The following is a 26,535-nucleotide window of genomic DNA, read 5'->3' on the forward strand; positions in this document are numbered from 1 at the left end:
GTCTGGTATATACTGTACAGACTATACACCACACTGACTGTCTGATACAGACTATACACCACACACTGACTGTCTGGTATATACTGTACAGACTATACACCACACACTGACTGTCTGGTATATACTGTACAGACTATACACCACACACTGACTGTCTGGTATATACTGTACAGACTATACACCACACACTGACTGTCTGGTATATACTGTACAGACTATACACCACACTGACTGTCTGGTACAGACTATACACCACACTGACTGTCTGGTATATACTGTACAGACTATACACCACACTGACTGTCTGGTATATACTGTACAGACTATACACCACACTGACTGTCTGTATATACTGTACAGACTATACACCACACTGACTGTGGTATATAGTGTACAGACTGGTATATACACCACACTGACTGTCTGGTATATACTGTACAGACTATACACCACACTGACTGTCTGGTATATACTGTACAGACTATACACCACACTGACTGTCTGGTACTATACACCACACTGACTGTCAGACTATACACCACACTGACTGTCTGGTATATACTGTACAGACTATACACCACACTGACTGTCTGGTATATACTGTACAGACTATACACCACACTGACTGTCTGGTATATACTGTACAGACTATACACCACACTGACTGTCTGGTATATACTGTACAGACTATACACCACACTGACTGTCTGGTATATACTGTACAGACTATACACCACACTGACTGTCTGGTATATACTGTACAGACTATACACCACACTGACTGTCTGGGTATATACTGTACAGACTATACACCACACTGACTGTCTGGTATATACTGTACAGACTATACACCACACTGACTGTCTGGTATATACTGTACAGACTATACACCACACTGACTGTCTGGTATATACTGTACAGACTATACACCACACTGACTGTCTGGTATATACTGTACAGACTATACACCACACTGACTGTCTGGTATATACTGTACAGACTATACACCACACTGACTGTCTGGTATATACTGTACAGACTATACACCACACTGACTGTCTGGTATATACTGTACAGACTATACACCACACTGACTGTCTGGTATATACTGTACAGACTATACACCACACTGACTGTCTGGTATATACTGTACAGACTATACACCACTGACTGTCTGGTATATACTGTACAGACTATACACCACACTGACTGTCTGTATATACTGTACAGACTATACACCACACTGACTGTCTGGTATATACTGTACAGACTATACACCACACTGACTGTCTGGTATATACTGTACAGACTATACACCACACTGACTGTCTGGTATATACTGTACAGACTATACACCACACTGACTGTCTGGTATATACTGTACAGACTATACACCACACTGTCTGGTATATACTGACTATACACCACTGACTGTCTGGTATATACTGTACAGACTATACACCACACACTGACTGTCTGGTATATACTGTACAGACTATACACCACACTGACTGTCTGGTATACTACTGTCTGGTATATACTGTACAGACTATACACCACACTGACTGTCTGGTATATACTGTACAGACTATACACCACACACTGACTGTCTGGTATATACTGTACAGACTATACACCACACTGACTGTCTGGTATATACTGTACAGACTATACACCACACTGACTGTCTGGTATATACTGTACAGACTATACACCACACTGACTGTCTGGACTATACACCACATATACTGTACAGACTATACACCACACTGACTGTCTGGTATATACTGTACAGACTATACACCACACTGACTGTCTGGTATATACTGTACAGACTATACACCACACTGACTGTCTGGTATATACTGTACAGACTATACACCACACTGACTGTCTGGTATATACTGTACAGACTATACACCACACTGACTGTCTGGTATATACTGTACAGACTATACACTATACCACACTGACTGTCTGGTATATACTGTACAGACTATACACACACACTGACTGTCTGGTATATACTGTACAGACTATACACCACACTGACTGTCTGGTATATACTGTACAGACTATACACCACACTGACTGTCTGGTATATACTGTACAGACTATACACCACACTGACTGTCTGGTATATACTGTACAGACTATACACCACACACTGACTGTCTGGTATATACTGTACAGACTATACACCACACTGACTGTCTGGTATATACTGTACAGACTATACACCACACTGACTGTCTGGTATATACTGTACAGACTATACACCACACTGACTGTCTGGTATATACTGTACAGACTATACACCACACTGACTGTCTGGTATATACTGTACAGACTATACACCACACACTGACTGTCTGGTATATACTGTACAGACTATACACCACACTGACTGTCTGGTACATACTATACACCACACACTGACTGTCTGGTACATACTATACACCACACACTGACTGTCTGGTATATACTGTACAGACTATACACCACACTGACTGTCTGGTATATACTGTACAGACTATACACCACACACTGACTGTCTGGTATATACTGTACAGACTATACACCACACTGACTGTCTGGTATATACTATACACCACACTGACTGTCTGGTATATACTGTACAGACTATACACCACACACTGACTGTCTGGTATATACTGTACAGACTATACACCACACTGACTGTCTGGTATATACTGTACAGACTATACACCACACTGACTGTCTGGTACAGACTATACACCACACTGACTGTCTGGTATATACTGTACAGACTATACACCACACTGACTGTCTGGTATATACTGTACAGACTATACACCACACTGACTGTCTGGTATATACTGTACAGACTATACACCACACACTGACTGTCTGGTATATAGTGTACAGACTATACACCACACACTGACTGTCTGGTATATACTGTACAGACTGTACACCACACACTGACTGTCTGGTATATACTGTACAGACTATACACCACACTGACTGTCTGGTACATACTATACACCACACTGACTGTCTGGTATATACTGTACAGACTATACACCACACTGACTGTCTGGTATATACTGTACAGACTATACACCACACTGACTGTCTGGTACATACTGTACAGACTATACACCACACTGACTGTCTGGTATATACTGTACAGACTATACACCACACTGACTGTCTGGTATATACTGTACAGACTATACACCACACTGACTGTCTGGTATATACTGTACAGACTATACACCACACTGACTGTCTGGTATATACTGTACAGACTATACACCACACTGACTGTCTGGTATATACTGTACAGACTATACACCACACACTGACTGTCTGGTATATACTGTACAGACTATACACCACACACTGACTGTCTGGTATATACTGTACAGACTATACACCACACTGACTGTCTGGTATATACTGTACAGACTATACACCACACTGACTGTCTGGTATATACTGTACAGACTATACACCACACACTGACTGTCTGGTATATACTGTACAGACTATACACCACACTGACTGTCTGGTACAGACTATACACCACACTGACTGTCTGGTATATACTGTACAGACTATACACCACACTGACTGTCTGGTATATAGTGTACAGACTGACTGTCTGGTACAGACCACCACACTGACTGTCTGGTATATACTGTACAGACTATACACCACACTGACTGTTCTGGTACAGACTATACACACACACTGACTGTTCTGGTATATACTGTACAGACTATACACCACACTGACTGTCTGGTCTATACTGTACAGACTATACACCACACTGACTGTCTGGTATATACTGTACAGACTATACACCACACTGACTGTCTGGTATATACTGTACAGACTATACACCACACTGACTGTCTGGTATATAGTGTACAGACTATACACCACACTGACTGTCTGGTACATACTGTACATACTATACACCACACTGACTGTCTGGTACATACTATACACCACACTGACTGTCTGGTATATAGTGTACAGACTATACACCACACTGACTGTCTGGTATATACTGTACATACTATACACCACACTGACTGTCTGGTATATACTGTACAGACTATACACCACACTGACTGTCTGGTATATACTGTACAGACTATACACCACACTGACTGTCTGGTATATACTGTACAGACTATACACCACACACTGACTGTCTGGTATATAGTGTACAGACTATACACCACACACTGACTGTCTGGTACATACTGTACAGACTATACACCACACTGACTGTCTGGTATATACTGTACAGACTATACACCACACTGACTGTCTGGTATATACTGTACAGACTATACACCACACACTGACTGTTCATATACTGTACAGACTATACACCACACACTGACTGTCTGGTACATACTGTACAGACTATACACCACACTGACTGTCTGGTATATAGTGTACAGACTATACACCACACACTGACTGTCTGGTATATACTGTACAGACTATACACCACACTGACTGTCTGGTACAGACTATACACCACACTACTGTCTGGTACTGTACAGACTATACACCACACTGACTGTCTGGTCTATACTGTACAGACTATACACCACATCTGACTGTCTGGTCTATACTGTACAGACTATACACCACACTGACTGTCTGGGTATATACTGTACAGACTATACACCACACTGACTGTCTGGTGATATACTGTACAGACTATACACCACACTGACTGTCTGGTATATACTGGTACAGACTATATACTGTCTGGTACAGACTATACACCACACTGACTGTCTGGGTACAGACTATACACCACACTGACTGTCTGGTATATACTGTACAGACTATACACCACACTGACTGTCTGGTATATACTGTACAGACTATACACCACACTGACTGTCTGGTACATACTGTACAGACTATACACCACACACTGACCGTCTGGACTATATACTGGTATATACAGACTATACACCACACTGACTGTCTGGTATATACTGTACAGACTATACACACACACTGACTGTCTGGTACATACTGTACAGACTATACACCACACTGACTGTCTGGTATATAGTGTACAGACTATACACCACACACTGACTGTCTGGTATATACTGCAGTACACCACACTATACTATACACCACACTGACTGTCTGGTATATACTGTACAGACTATACACCACACACTGACTGTCTGGTATATACTGTACAGACTATACACCACACACTGACTGTCTGGTATATACTGTACAGACTATACACCACACACTGACTGTCTGGTATATACTGTACAGACTATACACCACACACTGACTGTCTGGTATATACTGTACAGACTATACACCACACTGACTGTCTGGTACACCACACTGACTGTCTGGTACAGACTATACACCACACTGACTGTCTGGTATATACTGTACAGACTATACACCACACACTGACTGTCTGGTATATACTGTACAGACTATACACCACACACTGACTGTCTGGTATATAGTGTACAGACTATACACCACACACTGACTGTCTGGTATATACTGTACAGACTATACACCACACTGACTGTCTGGTATATACTGTACAGACTATACACCACACACTGACTGTCTGGTATATACTGTACAGACTATACACCACACACTGACTGTCTGGTATATACTGTACAGACTATACACCACACTGACTGTCTGGTATATACTGTACAGACTATACACCACACTGACTGTCTGGTACATACTGTACATACTATACACCACACTGACTGTCTGGTATATACTGTACAGACTATACACCACACACTGACTGTCTGGTATATACTGTACAGACTATACACCACACTGACTGTCTGGTATATACTGTACAGACTATACACCACACTGACTGTCTGGTATATACTGTACAGACTATACACCACACTGACTGTCTGGTATATACTGTACAGACTATACACCACACACTGACTGTCTGGTATATACTGTACAGACTATACACCACACTGACTGTCTGGTACATACTATACACCACACACTGACTGTCTGGTACATACTATACACCACACACTGACTGTCTGGTATATACTGTACAGACTATACACCACACTGACTGTCTGGTATATACTGTACAGACTATACACCACACTGACTGTCTGGTATATACTGTACAGACTATACACCACACTGACTGTCTGGTATATACTATACACCACACTGACTGTCTGGTATATACTGTACAGACTATACACCACACACTGACTGTCTGGTATATACTGTGGTATATACTGTACAGACTATACACCACACTGACTGTCTGGTATATACTGTACAGACTATACACCACACTGACTGTCTGGTACAGACTATACACCACACTGACTGTCTGGTATATACTGTACAGACTATACACCACACTGACTGTCTGGTATATACTGTACAGACTATACACCACACACTGACTGTCTGGTATATACTGTACAGACTATACACCACACACTGACTGTCTGGTATATACTGTACAGACTATACACCACACTGACTGTCTGGTACATACTATACACCACACTACTGTCTGGACTGTACACCACACACTGACTGTCTGGTATATACTGTACAGACTATACACCACACTGACTGTCTGTCTGGTACAGACTATACACCACACTGACTGTCTGGTACAGACTATACACCACACTGTGTCTGGACAGACTATACACCACACTGACTGTCTGGTATATACTGTACAGACTATACACCACACTGACTGTCTGGTACATACTATACACCACACTGACTGTCTGGTATATAGTGTACAGACTATACACCACACTGACTGTCTGGTATATACTGTACATACTATACACCACACTGACTGTCTGGTATATACTGTACAGACTATACACCACACTGACTGTCTGGTATATACTGTACAGACTATACACCACACTGACTGTCTAGGTACTACTATACACCACACTGACTGTCTGGTATATACTGTACAGACTATACACCACACTGACTGTCTGGTACATACTGTCTGGTACATAGTGTACAGACTATACACACTGACTATACTACCACACACTGACTGTCTGGTATATACTGTACAGACTATACACCACACTGACTGTCTGGTATATACTGTACAGACTATACACCACACTGACTGTCTGGTATATACTGTACAGACTATACACCACACACTGACTGTCTGGTATATAGTGTACAGACTATACACCACACACTGACTGTCTGGTACATACTATACACCACACACTGACCGTCTGGACTATACACCACACTGACTGTCTGGTATATACTGTACAGACTATACACCACACTGACTGTCTGGTATATACTGTACAGACTATACACCACACACTGACTGTCTGGTATATAGTGTACAGACTATACACCACACACTGACTGTCTGGTACATACTGTACAGACTATACACCACACTGACTGTCTGGTATATAGTGTACAGACTATACACCACACACTGACTGTCTGGTATATACTGTACAGACTATACACCACACTGACTGTCTGGTATATACTGTACAGACTATACACCACACTGACTGTCTGGTATATACTGTACAGACTATACACCACACACTTACTGTCTGGTATATACTGTACAGACTATACACCACACTGACTGTCTGGTACAGACTATACACCACACTGACTGTCTGGTATATACTGTACAGACTATACACCACACTGACTGTCTGGTATATACTGTACAGACTATACACCACACTGACTGTCTGGTACATACTATACACCACACTGACTGTCTGGTATATACTGTACATACTATACACCACACTGACTGTCTGGTATATACCGTACAGACTATACACCACACACTGACTGTCTGGTATATACTGTACAGACTATACACCACACTGACTGTCTGGTATATACTGTACAGACTATACACCACACACTGACTGTCTGGTATATACTGTACAGACTATACACCACACTGACTGTCTGGTATATACTGTACAGACTATACACCACACTGACTGTCTGGTATATACTGTACAGACTATACACCACACTGACTGTCTGGTACATACTGTACAGACTATACACCACACTGACTGTCTGGTATATACTGTACAGACTATACACCACACTGACTGTCTGGTATATACAGACTATACACCACACACTTACTGTCTGGTATATACTGTACAGACTATACACCACACTGACTGTCTGGTATATACTGTACAGACTATACACCACACTGACTGTCTGGTATATACTGTACAGACTATACACCACACTGACTGTCTGGTATATACTGTACAGACTATACACCACACACTGACTGTCTGGTATATACTGTACAGACTATACACCACACACTGACTGTCTGGTATATACTGTACAGACTATACACCACACTGACTGTCTGGTATATACTGTACAGACTATACACCACACTGACTGTCTGGTATATACTGTACAGACTATACACCACACTGACTGTCTGGTATATACTGTACAGACTATACACCACACTGACTGTCTGGTATATACTGTACAGACTATACACCACACTGACTGTCTGGTATATACTGTACAGACTATACACCACACACTGACTGTCTGGTACAGACTATACACCACACTGACTGTCTGGTATATACTGTACAGACTATACACCACACTGACTGTCTGGTATATACTGTACAGACTATACACCACACTGACTGTCTGGTATATACTGTACAGACTATACACCACACACTGACTGTCTGGTATATACTGTATAAACTATACACCACACGCTGACCTTTATTTTTCTTGTAGTGTTGTCTACAGGCACTCAATCGAGATTACCTGAATATTATAGAAGATGATTAATAAACATGGACAATTCACAACAGTCTGGGCTACGTAGCAATATCAGAAGCAATGGATATGAAATAGTTGAGTGGGTTTAAAAGCTCAGAGAGCGAGGAGGGAGGGGGGGTGGACTGCTGGTGCCTGTAGACAACACACAAGGTCAGTCTCTAACTATCCTCTTGTACCTGTTGCGCACAGCGGCTGTTTTAATTACGTGTCGTGTTAATTTGTTTGCACTGATGAAGGCATAAGGCAGAAATGTATTGCTGTTTGATTTTATTTTATTTTATTAGCCCGACTTTCACTGGTTGTATTCTGTTGAACATGGATTAACTCAGCGTTATTTGGTGCATCTCTGCCTCCTTGAGTGAGTAATTCTTCTTCATGGGTTTTGAGTATGTAGTTTTGGAACTCATACATATGTTTTCTCTCCCGGCCGCCTTTCATTCTAGCCTGAAGCGCTGACCCTCATACTGGCTTTCCACCTGTCTGACAAAACGGGACATTTTAGAGTGGCCTTTTCTTGTCCCTCGGCACAAGGTGCACCTGTGTAATGATCATGCTATTTAATCAGCTTCTTGATATGCCACATCTGGTGAGGTGGATGGATTCTCTTGGCAAAGGAGAAATGCTCACTAACAGGGATGGTAAAACAATTTGTTCACAACATTTGAAAGAAATAAGCTGTTTTTTGGGCATATGGAACATTTCTGTGTTATTTTATTTCAGCTCATGAAACCTGCGACCAACACTTTAAATGTTGCGGTTTTATATATTTTTTGTTCAGTATAAATGAAGGTTTTATAGGATCTACTACTGTGACTTTCTAACACTTCTTTTCCCATCTTTTCTTTCAGAGCTTTCCATGTGGTTGGCGATCAGAAGGTAAGAGTGTCTAGCTACATCCCAAACACCACCCTTATTCCCTGTATAGTGCACTACTCTATCTGGGATGCATCCCAAACACCACCCTTATTCCCTGTATAGTGCACTACTCTATCTGGCCTGCATCCCAAACACCACCCTTATTCCCTGTATAGTGCACTACTCTATCAGGCCTGCATCCCAAACACCACACTTATTCCCTGTATAGTGCACTACTCTATCAGGCCTGCATCCCAAACACCACCCTTATTCCCTGTATAGTGCACTACTCTATCAGGCCTGCATCCCAAACACCACCCTTATTCCCTGTATAGTGCACTACTCTATCAGGCCTGAATCCCAAACACCACCCTATTCCCTGTATAGTGCACTACTCTATCTGGCCTGAATCCCAAACACCACCCTATTCCCTGTATAGTGCACTACTCTATCAGGCCTGAATCCCAAACACCACCCTATTCCCTGTATAGTGCACTACTCTATCTGGCCTGAATCCCAAACACCACCCTATTCCCTGTATAGTGCACTACTCTATCAGGCCTGAATCCCAAACACCACGCTTATTCCCTGTATAGTGCACTACTCTATCTGGCCTGAATCCCAAACACCACCCTATTCCCTGTATAGTGCACTACTCTATCAGGCCTGAATCCCAAACACCACCCTTATTCCCTGTATAGTGCACTAATCTATCAGGGCTCGGGCCAAAATTAGTAATCTACACATGGAAAAGGGTTTCATGTCTGTGTTGTCTTAACCTCACACCTCCTGAAACACTGTGATGCTTCTGCAATGTGAATCAACAGATCCCTGTCTTCACTAGGCAGTAAAGAAACAGTCCTGTCTGGTCTTCACTAGGCAGTAAAGAAACAGTCCTGTCTGGTCTTCACTAGGCAGTAAAGAAACAGTCCTGTCTGGTCTTCACTAGGCAGTAAAGAAACAGTCCTGTCTGGTCTTCACTAGGCAGTAAAGAAACAGTCCTGTCTGGTCTTCACTAGGCAGTAAAGAAACAGTCCTGTCTGGTCTTCACTAGGTAGTAAAGAAACAGTCCTGTCTGGTCTTCACTAGGCAGTAAAGAAACAGTCCTGTCTGGTCTTCACTAGGCAGTAAAGAAACAGTCCTGTCTGGTCTTCACTAGGCAGTAAAGAAACAGTCCTGTCTGGTCTTCACTAGGCAGTAAAGAAACAGTCCTGTCTGGTCTTCACTAGGCAGTAAAGAAACAGTCCTGTCTGGTCTTCACTAGGCAGTAAAGAAACAGTCCTGTCTATGACAGTACTTAGATAGTCGCCCCCTTCAGGCTGTTTATTGCATTGTGGTGTCGGATGAGAGGGAATCACTTTGTTTGTCTTCTAATGGCCTCCCTTAACAACATACCACCATCTCTTCCTCCTCCTACCACCACCTCCTCCTCCTCCCACCACCTCCTCCTCCTCCTACCACCACCTCCTCCTCCTACCTCCTCCTCCTCCTCCTACCACCTCCTCCTACCTCCTCCTACCTCCTCCTCCTACCTCCTCCTCCTCCTACCTCCTCCTCCTCCTCCTACCGCCTCCTCTTCCTCCTCCACCATCTCCTACCACTTCCTCCTCCTACCGCCTCTTCCTACCACCATCTCCTCCTCCTCCTCCTACCACCACATCCTCCTCCTCCTACCACCACCTCCTCCTCCTACCTCCTCCTCCCACCACCACCTCCTCCTACCTCCTCCTCCTCCTCCACCATCTCCCCTCCTCCTCCTACCACCACCTCGTCCCTCCCACCGCCTCCTCTTCCTCCTCGACCATCTCCTACCACTTCCTCCTCCTACCGCTCCTCTTCCTCCACCATCTCCTACCACTTCCTCCCTCCTACCGCCTCCTCCTCTTCCTCCTCCACCATCTCCTACCACTTCCCTCCTCCTACCGCTCTCCTCCTACCTCCTTCTACCGCTCCCTCCTCCTACCATCTCCTCCTACCGCCTCCTCCTTCTACCATCTCCTCCTCCTCCTCCTACCATCTCCTCCTCCTACCGCCTCCTCCTCCACCATCTCCTCCTCCACCATCTCCTCCTCCTACCATCTCCTCCTCCTCCTCCTACCACCTCCTCCACCACCTCCTCCACCACCTCACAGTTAAATTAACTCCATCATAGTGATTTAATCCCCCATCAGGCTGTCTGCTGGCTCGTAGCACACATTGCATAAGCATCAGACAGGAGTTTGATGTGTTGAATGAAATGATTATAGTATTAGTTAAACAGATGTGTGTGTGGCCCTAAAGAGCTTTGCACAATCCCAGACTCAAGAATATGTCAAAAGGCAACATAAACTTTCATTTCGACCCAATTTATTCATTATCGTGCAAAGTTCATAGTTCGAGCCCTAGTATATAAATGCCTGTATTATTTGAATTGAGGACCATACAAGTAAACGTGGCTGTCCTAGTCTCTCTGACACGAATGAGACATCCCAGCTGAAAAAAAACGCTGTACAACTCAAAACGTTCAGTGAACATTTTGGAATCTATTTAAGTGTGTTAAGTGTCATAGCCAAGCTGACAGAGGAAGATCCTAGCCAAGCTGACAGAGACAGATGAAGATCCTAGCCAAGCTAACAGAGACAGAGGAAGATCCTAGCCAAGCTAACAGAGACAGATGAAGATCCTAGCCAAGCTGACAGAGACAGATGAAGATCCTAGCCAAGCTGACAGAGACAGAGGAAGATCCTAGCCAAGCTGACAGAGACAGAGGAAGATCCTAGCCAAGCTGACAGAGACAGAGGAAGATCCTAGCCAAGCTGACAGAGACAGAGGAAGATCCTAGCCAAGCTGACAGAGACAGAGGAAGATCCTAGCCAAGCTGACAGAGACAGAGAAAGATCCTAGCCAAGCTGACAGAGGAAGATCCTAGCCAAGCTAACAGAGACAGAGGAAGATCCTAGCCAAGCTGACAGAGGAAGATCCTAGCCAAGCTGACAGAGGAAGATCCTAGCCAAGCTGACAGAGACAGATCCTAGCCAAGCTGACAGAGGAAGATCCTAGCCAAGCTAACAGAGACAGAGGAAGATCCTAGCCAAGCTGACAGAGGAAGATCCTAGCCAAGCTGACAGAGACAGAGGAAGATCCTAGCCAAGCTGACAGAGACAGAGGAAGATCCTAGCCAAGCTGACAGAGGAAGATCCTAGCCAAGCTGACAGAGGAAGATCCTAGCCAAGCTGACAGAGTAAGATCCTAGCCAAGCTGACAGAGGAAGATCCTAGCCAAGCTGACAGAGGAAGATCCTAGCCAAGCTGACAGAGACAGAGGAAGATCCTAGCCAAGCTAACAGAGACAGAGGAAGATCCTAGCCAAGCTGACAGAGACAGAGGAAGATCCTAGCCAAGCTAACAGAGACAGAGGAAGATCCTAGCCAAGCTGACAGAGACAGAGGAAGATCCTAGCCAAGCTGACAGAGACAGAGGAAGATCCTAGCCAAGCTAACAGAGACAGAGGAAGATCCTAGCCAAGCTGACAGAGGAAGATCCTAGCCAAGCTGACAGAGACAGAGGAAGATCCTAGCCAAGCTGACAGAGGAAGATCCTAGCCAAGCTGACAGAGGAAGATCCTAGCCAAGCTGACAGAGACAGAGGAAGATCCTAGCCAAGCTGACAGAGACCGAGGAAGATCCTAGCCAAGCTGACAGAGACAGATGAAGATCCTAGCCAAGCTGACAGAGACAGAGGAAGATCCTAGCCAAGCTAACAGAGGAAGATCCTAGCCAAGCTGACAGAGACAGAGGAAGATCCTAGCCAAGCTAACAGAGGAAGATCCTAGCCAAGCTAACAGAGACAGAGGAAGATCCTAGCCAAGCTAACAGAGGAAGATCCTAGCCAAGCTGACAGAGACAGAGGAAGATCCTAGCCAAGCTGACAGAGGAAGATCCTAGCCAAGCTGACAGAGACAGAGGAAGATCCTAGCCAAGCTAACAGAGACAGAGGAAGATCCTAGCCAAGCTAACAGAGACAGAGGAAGATCCTAGCCAAGCTAACAGAGACAGAGGAAGATCCTAGCCAAGCTAACAGAGGAAGATCCTAGCCAAGCTGACAGAGGAAGATCCTAGCCAAGCTAACAGATGAAGATCCTAGCCAAGCTGACAGAGACAGATGAAGATCCTAGCCAAGCTGACAGAGGAAGATCCTAGCCAAGCTGACAGAGACAGAGGAAGATCCTAGCCAAGCTGACAGAGGAAGATCCTAGCCAAGCTAACAGAGACAGAGGAAGATCCTAGCCAAGCTGACAGAGACAGATGAAGATCCTAGCCAAGCTAACAGAGACAGAGGAAGATCCTAGCCAAGCTAACAGAGGAAGATCCTAGCCAAGCTAACAGAGACAGATGAAGATCCTAGCCAAGCTAACAGAGGAAGATCCTAGCCAAGCTAACAGAGACAGAGGAAGATCCTAGCCAAGCTAACAGAGGAAGATCCTAGCCAAGCTAACAGAGACAGAGGAAGATCCTAGCCAAGCTGACAGAGGAAGATCCTAGCCAAGCTGACAGAGACAGAGGAAGATCCTAGCCAAGCTAACAGAGACAGAGGAAGATCCTAGCCAAGCTAACAGAGACAGAGGAAGATCCTAGCCAAGCTAACAGAGACAGAGGAAGATCCTAGCCAAGCTGACAGAGGAAGATCCTAGCCAAGCTGACAGAGACAGAGGAAGATCCTAGCCAAGCTAACAGAGACAGAGGAAGATCCTAGCCAAGCTGACAGAGACCGAGGAAGATCCTAGCCAAGCTGACAGAGACAGATGAAGATCCTAGTCAAGCTGACAGAGGAAGATCCTAGCCAAGCTGACAGAGGAAGATCCTAGCCAAGCTAACAGAGACAGAGGAAGATCCTAGCCAAGCTAACAGAGACAGAGGAAGATCCTAGCCAAGCTGACAGAGGAAGATCCTAGCCAAGCTAACAGAGACAGAGGAAGTGCACTACTATGGGTAGTCGATGAGTCAGAAGTAGTGCACTACTATGGGTAGTCGATAAGTCAGAAGTAGTGCACTACTATGGGTAGTCGATGGGTCAGAAGTAGTGCACTACTCTGGGTAGTCGATGGGTCAGAAGTAGTGCACTACTCTGGGTAGTCGATGGGTCAGAAGTAGTGCCCTACTATGGGTAGTCGATGGGTCAGAAGTAGTGCACTACTCTGGGTAGTCGATGGGTCAGAAGTAGTGCACTACTCTGGGTAGTCGATGGGTCAGAAGTAGTGCACTACTCTGGGTAGTCGATGGGTCAGAAGTAGTGCACTACTCTGGGTAGTCGATGGGTCAGAAGTAGTGCACTACTATGGGTAGTCGATGGGTCAGAAGTAGTGCACTACTCTGGGTAGTCGATGGGTCAGAAGTAGTGCACATCTATGGGTAGTCGATGGGTCAGAAGTAGTGCACTACTATGGGTAGTCGATGGGTCAGAAGTAGTGCACTACTATGGGTAGTCGATGGGTCAGAAGTAGTGCACTACTATGGGTAGTCGATGAGTCAGAAGTAGTGCACTACTATAGGTAGTCAATGAGTCAGAAGTAGTGCACTACTATGGGTAGTCAATGGGTAAGAAGTAGTTGGGAAGTGTCCCAGTTGGATGTGTTGAGCTCTCTCCTCCCTCCACGGAGAGAGAGACGGAGCTGGCCTTGGCAAGGCCTCGTTCTTGCAACACAGACTGTAATTATGATGTAATGAGCCCTGTTTAGGCTAACCTCTCTTAACGACATACCTCCTCCTCCTCAACCGAGCTGGTTTCCAAGCAGCAGATATGGGTGTGTGTGTGTGTGTGTGTGTGTGTGTCTCTGTGTGTGTGTGTGTGTGTGTGTGTGTGTGTGTGTGTGTGTGTGTGTGTGTGTGTGTGTGTGTGTAGTATAGTACACACGTATGCTTAGCTAGGGACCGCACAATTAATGCACAAATGCATGTGTGTTTGTCTTAACTGCATGTTATTTGCTGTGGGTTTTTTCCCCCCTGTCTCCCCTGTCTCCCCCCCTCTCTCACACCCTGTAGGATTCACTCGCCCCCGCCTCGGTTCAGCCCAAATACTCCTTCGCCCCCAGCACCGCTATCAACAAGATGGCGCGACCATTCACGCCGGGCGGCGGTAACACGGTCATTAAACCAGTGACATACGCCCCTAAAGTAAACACCCCGGCCTCAGCGCCCCCCGCCAGCATGCTACAGCCACACAACGGGTAGGTACACAAACAAACACAACCAAACATGCAAACACGACTCCTCCTCTGAGAGAGGGGACAGACCAAACACGACTCCTCCTCTGAGAGAGAGGACAGACCAAACACGACTCCTCCTCTGAGAGAGGGGACAGACCAAACACGACTCCTCCTCTGAGAGAGGGGACAGACCAAACACGACTCCTCCTCTGAGAGAGGGGACAGACCAAACACGACTCCTCCTCTGAGAGAGGACAGACCAAACACGACTCCTCCTCTGAGAGAGAGGACAGACCAAACACGACTCCTCCTCTGAGAGAGAGGACAGACCAAACACGACTCCTCCTCTGAGAGAGAGAGGACAGACCAAACACGACTCCTCCTCTGAGAGAGGGGACAGACCAAACACGACTCCTCCTCTGAGAGAGAGGACAGACCAAACACGACTCCTCCTCTGAGAGAGAGGACAGACCAAACACGACTCCTCCTCTGAGAGAGAGAGAGGACAGACCAAACACGACGACTCCTCTGAGAGAGAGGACAGACCAAACACGACTCCTCCTCTGAGAGAGAGGACAGACCAAACACGACTCCTCCTCTGAGAGAGAGGACAGACCAAACACGACGACTCCTCTGAGAGAGAGGACAGACCAAATGTTTTCACGGGATTTGAGTTAAACAAGTCATTCAGGTAACTCTCTCAGGTAACTCTCTGGGGAGTAGAAATTGCTGACTGCACATTTTAAGAGGGAAGGTTAAGTTGTCGTATGATTTGAGGATCTAATCAGAAGATGTCTTGTCCTGGTCTGTTGGGACCAGACTGTTGAGTAGAATACAGGAAATAAAATGGACTTCTATCAGCCGAATGCTTCAACTATGTCTTATTGGCTAGAGAGAGAACATTCTCTTTGTCTTATTGGCTAGAGAGAGAACATTCTCTTTGTCTTATTGGCTAGAGAGAGAACATTCTCTTTGTCTTATTGGCTAGAGAGAGAACATTCTCTTTGTCTTATTGGCTAGAGAGAGAACATTCTCTTTGTCTTATTGGCTAGAGAGAGAACATTCTCTTTGTCTTATTGGCTAGAGAGAGAACATTCTCTTTGTCTTATTGGCTAGAGAGAGAACATTCTCTTTGTCTTATTGGCTAGAGAGAGAAAATTATCTTTGTCTTATTGGCTAGAGAGAGAACATTCCCTTTGTCTTATTGGCTAGAGAGAGAACATTCCCTTTGTCTTATTGGCTAGAGAGAGAACATTCTCTTTGTCTTATTGACTAGAGAGAGAGAGAGAACATTCTATTTGTCTTATTGGCTAGAGAGAGAGAGAGAACATTCTCTTTGTCTTATTGGCTAGAGAGAGAACATTCCCTTTGTCTTATTGGCTAGAGAGAGAACATTCTCTTTGTCTTATTGACTAGAGAGAGAGAGAGAACATTCTATTTGTCTTATTGGCTAGAGAGAGAGAGAGAACATTCCCTTTGTCTTATTGGCTAGAGAGAGAGAGAGAACATTCCCTTTGTCTTATTGGCTAGAGAGAGGACATTCTCTGTCTTATTGGCTAGAGAGAGAGAACATTCTATTTGTCTTATTGGCTAGAGAGAGAGAGAGAACATTCCCTTTGTCTTATTGGCTAGAGAGAGAGAGAGAACATTCCCTTTGTCTTATTGGCTAGAGAGAGAACATTCTCTTTGTCTTATTGGCTAGAGAGAGAGAGAACATTCTCTTTGTCTTATTGGCTAGAGAGAGAGAACATTCTCTTTGTCTTATTGGCTAGAGAGAGAGAACATTCTCTTTGTCTTATTGGCTAGAGAGAGAGAGAACATTCTCTTTGTCTTATTGGCTAGAGAGAGAACATTCTCTTTGTCTTATTGGCTAGAGAGAGAGAGAACATTCTCTTTGTCTTATTGGCTAGAGAGAGAGAGAACATTCTCTTTGTCTTATTGGCTAGAGAGAGAACATTCTCTTTGTCTTATTGGCTAGAGAGAGAGAGAACATTCTCTTTGCCAGTATCCCATTGAGACTGTTCTGAGGGCAAAAGAGGCGGGTGGGTTTGCAACTCTATATTAGGAAGGTGTCCTTAATGTTTTGTACACTCAGTATATAGCTCTGGTCAAAGGTCGTGCCCTACTTATAAAGTACGGGGGGCCTTAAACTACCCAGGGTGGTCTGACCAGGTGTTATTGTTCCAGATGGGTGGGGGGCCTTAAACTACCCAGGGTGGTCTGACCAGGTGTTACTGTTCCAGATGGGGAGGGGGGCTTAAACTACCCAGGGTGGTCTGACCAGGTGTTACTGTTCCAGATGGGAGGGGGGCCTTAAACTACCCAGGGTGGTCTGACCAGGTGTTACTGTTCCAGATGGGGTGGAGGCTTAAACTACCCAGGGTGGTCCGACCAGGTGTTACTGTTCCAGATGGGAAGGGGGGGCCTTAAACTACACAGGGTGGTCTGACCAGGTTTTACTGTTCCAGATGGGAAGGGGGCCTTAAACTACACAGGGTGGTCTGACCAGGTTTTACTGTTCCAGATGGGAAGGGGGGGGGGGGCTTAAACTACCCAAGGTGGTCTGACCAGGTTTTACTGTTCCAGATGGGAAGGGGGGGGGGGGGCCTTAAACTACACAGGGTGGTCTGACCAGGTGTTACTGTTCCAGATGGAGGGGGGAATATCCAGGCTTTTATACAAACCCTTTTGGAAGATTCCTTCAATCAGGAGGGAGTAGGTAGGAAATCCAGAGTCCTCTGATGATGATTTCTAGATAACCTGGCAGTTTGGGGAAAGTTTGAAGGAGTTTGCTAACCTTGTTCCATGCCTGATACTTGGTTCACGGTCCGGGGTTTACGGTTGGGGGAAGGGATAGGATGGTTGGGGAAGGGATAGGATGGTTGGGGGAAGGGATAGGATGGTTGGGGGAAGGGATAGGATGGTTGGGGGAAGGGATAGGATGGTTGGGGAAGGGATAGGATGGTTGGGGGAAGGGATAGGATGGTTGGGGGAAGGGATAGGATGGTTGGGGAAGGGATAGGATGGGGAAGGGATAGGATGGTTGGGGAAGGGATAGGATGGTTGGGGGAAGGGATAGGATGGTTGGGGGAAGGGATAGGATGGTTGGGGGAAGGGATAGGATGGTTGGGGAAGGGATAGGATGGTTGGGGAAGGGATAGGATGGTTGGGGAAGGGATAGGATGGTTGGGGGAAGGGATAGGATGGTTGGGGAAGGGATAGGATGGTTGGGGGAAGGGATAGGATGGTTGGGGGAAGGGATAGGATGGGGAAGGGATAGGATGGGGAAGGGATAGGATGGTTGGGGGAAGGGATAGGATGGTTGGGGGAAGGGATAGGATGGTTGGGGAAGGGATAGGATGGGGAAGGGATAGGATGGTTGGGGGAAGGGATAGGATGGTTGGGGGAAGGGATAGGATGGTTGGGGGAAGGGATAGGATGGTTGGGGAAGGGATAGGATGGTTGGGGGAAGGGATAGGATGGTTGGGGGAAGGGATAGGATGGTTGGGGGAAGGGATAGGATGGTTGGGGGAAGGGATAGGAAGGGTTAAGGTCTGACTTTTTGGAAAGGTCTAGATGGTGTCTGTGACTGTATTTAGCTGTGCTCAGGATCCTTTCGTTTAGAATCTGCTGAGCTGTCAGGATGGTTTTTACTGTGGTGGTGGTGCTGCGTTACCGAACTAGCCTTACTTGGAGAAGTCACACGGACCTGAACCCCTGGCCTGTATAGCGCTCATTCTTCCACGGTCTAAAACACGTCATAGATAGAGAGAGATATAAAGGTTAGAAACACGAGCAAGTTGTTATGAACAGTTGAGGCCACGTCTGTATTCTGTGTCTCAAGCACAGCATTACCGAGAAAGAGAGAATGAGGGTTTATAACACTAGAAACGGTTGACGCTATTGTGAAAAAGCTCCAACTTCAACCAGTGTTTTTTTACAAGACCATATGAATCTCATCTAGGAAGAGTCATACAATTGTTGTAAACAGTTTTAAAGATGCAGTATAAAGTTGTTTTTGAAAAGTTTTTGAAATTACACACTTAAGTACTTTAAGTTTAAAGGAGTGGTCTGTCCTCCAGCGGTCTGTCCTCCAGCCGTCTGTCCTCCAGTGGTCTGTCCTCCAGCCGTCTGTCCTCCAGCGGTCTGTCCTCCAGCCGTCTGTCCTCCAGCCATCTGTCCTCCAGCGGTCTGTCCTCCAGCGGTCTGTCCTCCAGTGGTCTGTCCTCCAGCCGTCTGTCCTCCAGCCGTCTGTCCTCCAGCCGTCTGTCCTCCAGCCGTCTGTCCTCCAGTAGTCTGTCCTCCAGCCATCTGTCCTCCAGTAGTCTGTCCTCCAGCCGTCTGTCCTCCAGTCGTCTGTCCTCCAGTCGTCTGTCCTCCAGTAGTCTGTCCTCCAGTCGTCTGTCCTCCAGTAGTCTGTCCTCCAGTCGTCTGTCCTCCAGTCGTCTGTCCTCCAGTCGTCTGTCCTCCAGCCGTCTGTCCTCCAGCCGTCTGTCCTCCAGCCGTCTGTCCTCCAGTCGTCTGTCCTCCAGTCGTCTCCTTCACACAGCTGTTTCCTTTATGAAAGAGGATAACTCCTACTGTTCTTGTTCAGAACGAATCTGTGACCTGCTACAAGGCAGGGTTATATGGGATACCATTTGGGTCTTGGCGTTTTTCAGTAAAAAAAGAAGATGCACACCAAATAACACTATTTGACGCATCAGCTAAGCTTGTTGACCAATCAAGAACCTGAATATGACTGAATGTCACATTTTACGAATTGAACACGTTCATAATTTTTTACAATTTCATATCTAACAGCGATTCACCAGTTCGTTATGATGCTGGTAATGTTTTGTCTTTACGTACCTGCCGTTGCCAAACGAGTCAGACTCTGGGACGGTGTTGGTCAGGAAGAAAAGATAGCTGATAGATGCAGACAATGTTTTCCTCCTAAATCATATCAAAATGATATCTGTTTCAGTAGCTATATTTGGCTAACTATCTAGCTAGACGTTGTCGTCTAAAATACCTCTAATTTCTAAGACAGTTTTTGTATTTGGTTGGTAATGGTCACATTAACGTTAGCTTGCGGCAACAAGGCTAGGTAACTGACTAGCTTGTTTACTTCGTGATCTAGCTGGCCAGTTAAGTTGCTGCCTAGCTAATACTTAGTCATTGCTAATAATATTGAAAATGATTGCAGTTTCTGGTCATTGTTTTAAGGCTGGTTGCATTGCTTCCAGACAGGTACCAAGCTAAAGATAGCTAGCTGACGCGTCGAATAGTGTTAATTCGACGTAACTTTTTTTTAACCTGTAAATACGCAAACAGCGTTCCATAGGGTTGGGATCAATCCCATTTCCATTCAGGAAGTAAACGGAAATTCCGATTGTTTCTCATCGAGAAACTTTGAGGAAAATTGGAATTACCAGTTCACTTCCTGAGTTGAAATGGAATATATCCCAACCCTTCTGGCAGATTTTTACTTCTTCAGAAAACCAGGTTGAATTTGAGGCCTTTCCACTACACAGTAGTAATCTAGTTTATGGGCAGTGATAGATTGTCTGGGTGATACAGAACAAAGCAGGGAACGTGTCCAATGTCTAGGCATGTTGTACACTAGCAGGTCCGGTGTATTTGCACAGAGCTGTCATGATGTCATCAGTCCAATCACACACCATTTATTACGGCATTGTTATAGAACGCAAGCGACATAATTTAGCTTTCTGGTCGGTCGTAAATAACTTTACTTTCTGCGTAGATATTGGAATTGTACACCATTTGATGGATTTAAATATACAGGTCAGGATAATTATTGTAAAAAATAAAAAAGGAGAAATAAATAAATAGTTTTAGAAGTTAGGCAAACACTCAATGCAGACATCAACTTGAAACGGATCTGTTCTGAATCAGGGAGAGGGAGACTGGGACACGCTGCGTTCCAGATGTGTCACACAGCCTGCCTTTTGTGTGACAGCCATCGGAACACCCCATGCTGTCACTCTGACAACCCGTCAACAATGAAACCCTGTGTGTCACTCTGACAGAACCCGTCAACAATGAAACCCTGTGTGTGTTTTCACCCCACTGCAAGATACTCTGCATCCCACAATGTCTCTGTCTCCTCACTGTTGACTGTTCTCTGCAACTATTGTCGATTTGACAAGTTCTAACAAAACTGTTGTCTTGTTTTTCCAAACTGCCCCCCCCCATCTTCTTTCTGTTCTCTCTTCTCCTTTTCTCCTCTCTCCTTCTCCTTCTTTCTCTCTTTTTTCTCCTTCTCTTCTTCTCCTCCTCTCTCCTTCTCTTCTCCTCCTCTCTCCTTCTCTTCTTCTCCTCTCTTCTTCTCCTCCTCTCTACTTCTCTTCTTCTCCTCCTCTCTACTTCTCTTCTTCCTCTCCTTCTCTTCTTCTCCTCCTCTCTACTTCTCTTCTTCTCCTCCTCTCTACTTCTCTTCTTCTCCTCCTCTCTACTTCTCTTCTTCCTCTCCTTCTCTTCTTCTCCTCCTCTCTCCTTCTCTTCTTCTCCTCCTCTCTCCTCTTCTCCTCCTCTCTCCTTCTCTTCTCCTCCTCTCTACTTCTCTTCTTCCTCTACTTCTCTTCTTCTCCTCCTCTCTCCTTCTCTTCTCCTCCTCTCTCCTTCTCTTCTCCTCCTCTCTCCTTTTCTTCTCCTCCTCTCTCCTTCTCTTCTTCTCCTCCTCTCTCCTTCTCTTCTTCTCCTCCTCTCTCCTTCTCTTCTCCTCCTCTCTCCTTCTCTTCTTCTCCTCCTCTCTCCTTCTCTTCTCCTCCTCTCTCCTTCTCTTCTCCTCCTCTCTCCTTCTCTTCTTCTCCTCCTCTCTCCTTCTCTTCTCCTCCTCTCTCCTTTTCTTCTCCTCCTCTCTCCTTTTCTTCTCCTCCTCTCTCCTTCTCTTCTTCTCCTCCTCTCTCCTTCTCTTCTTCTCCTCCTCTCTCCTTCTCTTCTTCTCCTCCTCTCTCTCCTCTGTTCTCTCCTTTCTTCTTCTCTTCCTTCACTCCGCAGATGAATGAGAAGTCAGTAAACTCTCTTTACTTCCTTTTTACTTGAATGTTAAATCATAGACTTCCTGTCAGTATCTGAGCTAGTGGTTAGTAATGATTAGTGAAGGTTTTTCTCTTAGCAGTAGTAACGGTAACATAGTTCAGCAGACACATAGTTCACCAGTCACATAGTTCAGCAGTCACATAGTTCACCAGTCACATAGTTCAGCAGTCACATAGTTCACCAGTCACATAGTTCACCAGTCACATAGTTCACCAGTCACATAGTTCACCAGTCACATAGTTCACCAGTCACATAGTTCACCAGTCACATAGTTCACCAGTCACATAGTTCAGCAGACACATAGTTCACCAGTCACATAGTTCAGCAGACACATAGTTCACCAGTCACATAGTTCACCAGTCACATAGTTCACCAGTCACATAGTTCACCAGTCACATAGTTCACCAGTCACATAGTTCACCAGTCACATAGTTCACCAGTCACATAGTTCACCAGTCACATAGTTCAGCAGTCACATAGTTCACCAGTCACATAGTTCACCAGTCACATAGTTCACCAGTCACATAGTTCACCAGTCACATAGTTCACCAGTCACATAGTTCACCAGTCACATAGTTCACCAGTCACATAGTTCACCAGTCACATAGTTCAGCAGTCACATAGTTCAGCAGTCACATAGTTCACCAGTCACATAGTTCAGCAGTCACATAGTTCAGCAGTCACATAGTTCAGCAGTCACATAGTTCAGCAGTCACATAGTTCACCAGTCACATAGTTCACCAGTCACATAGTTCAGCAGTCACATAGTTCACCAGTCACATAGTTCAGCAGACACATAGTAACGGTAACATAGTTCAGCAGACACATAGTAACGGTAACATAGTTCAGCAGACACATAGTAACGGTAACATAGTTCACCAGTCACATAGTTCACCAGTCACATAGTTCAGCAGTCACATAGTTCAGCAGTCACATAGTTCACCAGTCACATAGTTCACCAGTCACATAGTTCACCAGTCACATAGTTCACCAGTCACATAGTTCAGCAGTCACATAGTTCACCAGTCACATAGTTCATTAATTCTTTATCTAACAGTATGTCTCTCATTCTCCTGTCATTTGTTGTTACCTCTGTCTTCTACTACTCTCCTCTTCCTCCTGCCCTCCCTCCTTTCCTCTCCTCTTCCTCCTGCCCTCCCTACTTTCCTCCTCTCTTCCCCTCCGTACTCTCATCGTCTCCTCTCTTCTGCTCCTCTTCCTCCTGCCCCCCTCCCTCCTCTCAACCTCTATTCCTGCCCGCCCTCCCTCCCTCCTCTCATCCTCTCCTCTCTTCTGCTCCTCTTCCTCCTGCCCTCCCTCCCTCCTCTCATCCTCTCCTCCTCCCTCTCCTCTTCCTCCTGCCCCTTCCCCCCTTATTTTCTTCATCCATGCCCCATCTACTCCTTGTCCTCCTCCTCCCTGCAGAGATGATCAAGCTTTCTATGACCACCAGATTTACCAACACGAGAAGTAAGAGACAGATGCATTATGGTCCAACCCATTTGTCCGCTGGTCACTAGAGCCATGCTAGAGGGGACATATTGACACGGTGTCAGAGGGGACATATTGACACGGTGTCAGAGGGGACATATTGACACGGTGTCAGAGGGGACATATTGACACGGTGTCAGAGGGGACATATTGACGCGGTGTCAAAGGGGACATATTGACGCGGTGTCAGAGGGGACATATTGACGCGGTGTCAGAGGGGACATATTGACGCGGTGTCAGAGGGGACATATTGACGCGGTGTCAGAGGGGACATATTGACGCGGTGTCAGAGGGGACATGTTGACGCGGTGTCAGAGGGGACATGTTGACGCGGTGTCAGAGGGGACATGTTGACGCGGTGTCAGAGGGGACATGTTGACGCGGTGTCAGAGGGGACATGTTGACGCGGTGTCAGGGGGACATGTTGACGCGCGGTGTCAGGGGGACATGTTGACGCGGTGTCAGGGGGGACATGTTGACGCGGTGTCAGGGGGACATGTTGACGCGGTGTCAGGGGGACATGTTGACGCGGTGTCAGGGGGACATGTTGACGCGGTGTCAGGGGGGACATGTTGACGCGGTGTCAGGGGGACATGTTGACGCGGTGTCAGGGGGACATGTTGACGCGGTGTCAGGGGGGACATGTTGACGCGGTGTCAGGGGGACATGTTGACGCGGTGTCAGGGGGACATGTTGACGGTGTCAGGGGACATGTTGACGCGGTGTCAGGGGGGGACATGTTGACGCGGTGTCAGGGGGACATGTTGACGCGGTGTCAGGGGGACATGTTGACGGGTGTCAGGGGGACATGTTGACGCTGTGTCAGGGGGACATGTTGACGCGGTGTCAGGGGGGACATGTTGACGCGGTGTCAGCGGGGACATGTTGACGCGGTGTCAGGGGGGACATGTTGACGCGGTGTCAGGGGGGACATGTTGACGCGGTGTCAGGGGGGACATGTTGACGCGGTGTCAGGGGGGACATGTTGACGCGGTGTCAGGGGGGACATGTTGACGCGGTGTCAGGGGGGACATGTTGACGCGGTGTCAGGGGGGACATGTTGACGCGGTGTCAGAGGGGACATGTTGACGCGGTGTCAGAGGGGACATGTTGACGCGGTGTCAGAGGGGACATGTTGACACGGTGTCAGAGGGGACATGTTGACACGGTGTCAGAGGGGACATGTTGACACGGTGTCAGAGGGGACATGTTGACACGGTGTCAGAGGGGACATGTTGACACGGTGTCAGAGGGGACATGTTGACACGGTGTCAGAGGGGACATGTTGACACGGTGTCTATATAGTAGTGTGTCTATATAGTAGTGTGTCTATATAGTAGTGTCTATAGTAGCGTGTTGTGGGAACGTTGAGCGTGTAATGTGCATGGTCTGTTTAACGTTATATTAACATTGTGGTGACGTTGGGGTGTGTACTAGGCACGGTTTGTTATGTTAACGTTGTTGGAATGTTGTTGGAACGTTGAGCGTGTACTGTGCATGGTCCGTTCAACATTGTATTAACGTTGTGGTGATGTTGGGGTGGGTACTAGGCACGGTCTGCGGGTGGATGGCATCCCCATGTTCATCCCCAACGACCGCAGCAAGAAGAGGCTGATCGAGGACACTCAGGATTGGCAGCCCCACACAGGCACTACCCAGTCCCGCTCCTTCCGCATGCTGGCCCAGCTCACAGGCACCGACTACAGTGAGTCAGTGGTCGAGAGAGAGAAGACCCTCTTCAACATTAAAAATATCAACAAATTGGCGAGGGCACTAGAACAGTCTGCAGCACCCGGGCCTCACCTTGCTGTACTTGGAAATCAAATGTCTCCTGTTTGCTGATGATCTGGTGCTTCTGTCCCCAACCAAGGAGGGTCTATAGCAGCACCTAGATCTGTCCCCAACCAAGGAGGGTCTTTGGCAGAACCTAGATCTGTCCCCAACCAAGGAGAGTATAGAGCAGCACCTAGATCTGTCCCCAACCAAGGAGGGTCTTTGGCAGCACCTAGATCTGTCCCCAACCAAAGAGGGTCTAGAGCAGCACCTAGATCTTCCGCACAGATT

The 26,535-nt window shown here is 46.2% G+C and overlaps 1 protein-coding gene across 1 annotated transcript in view; it reads left to right on the forward strand.

Annotated features, from left to right (window-relative positions):
• The first annotated feature begins 9,671 nt into the window (after positions 1-9,671).
• Positions 9,672-26,535, forward strand: part of LOC115125401 (PDZ and LIM domain protein 7-like) — a 37,785-nt gene continuing 20,921 nt past the window's right edge. Inside the window, exons 1-2 of the mRNA XM_065015452.1 lie at positions 9,672-9,777; positions 15,773-15,957. Coding sequence (XP_064871524.1) covers positions 15,839-15,957 — 119 coding nt within the window. The 5' untranslated portion in view covers positions 9,672-9,777; positions 15,773-15,838. The remainder of the gene's footprint in view (positions 9,778-15,772; positions 15,958-26,535) is intronic.

The sequence above is a fragment of the Oncorhynchus nerka genome, unplaced genomic scaffold, assembly GCF_034236695.1.
Source record: "Oncorhynchus nerka isolate Pitt River unplaced genomic scaffold, Oner_Uvic_2.0 unplaced_scaffold_1422, whole genome shotgun sequence".
NCBI lineage: Eukaryota > Metazoa > Chordata > Actinopteri > Salmoniformes > Salmonidae > Oncorhynchus > Oncorhynchus nerka.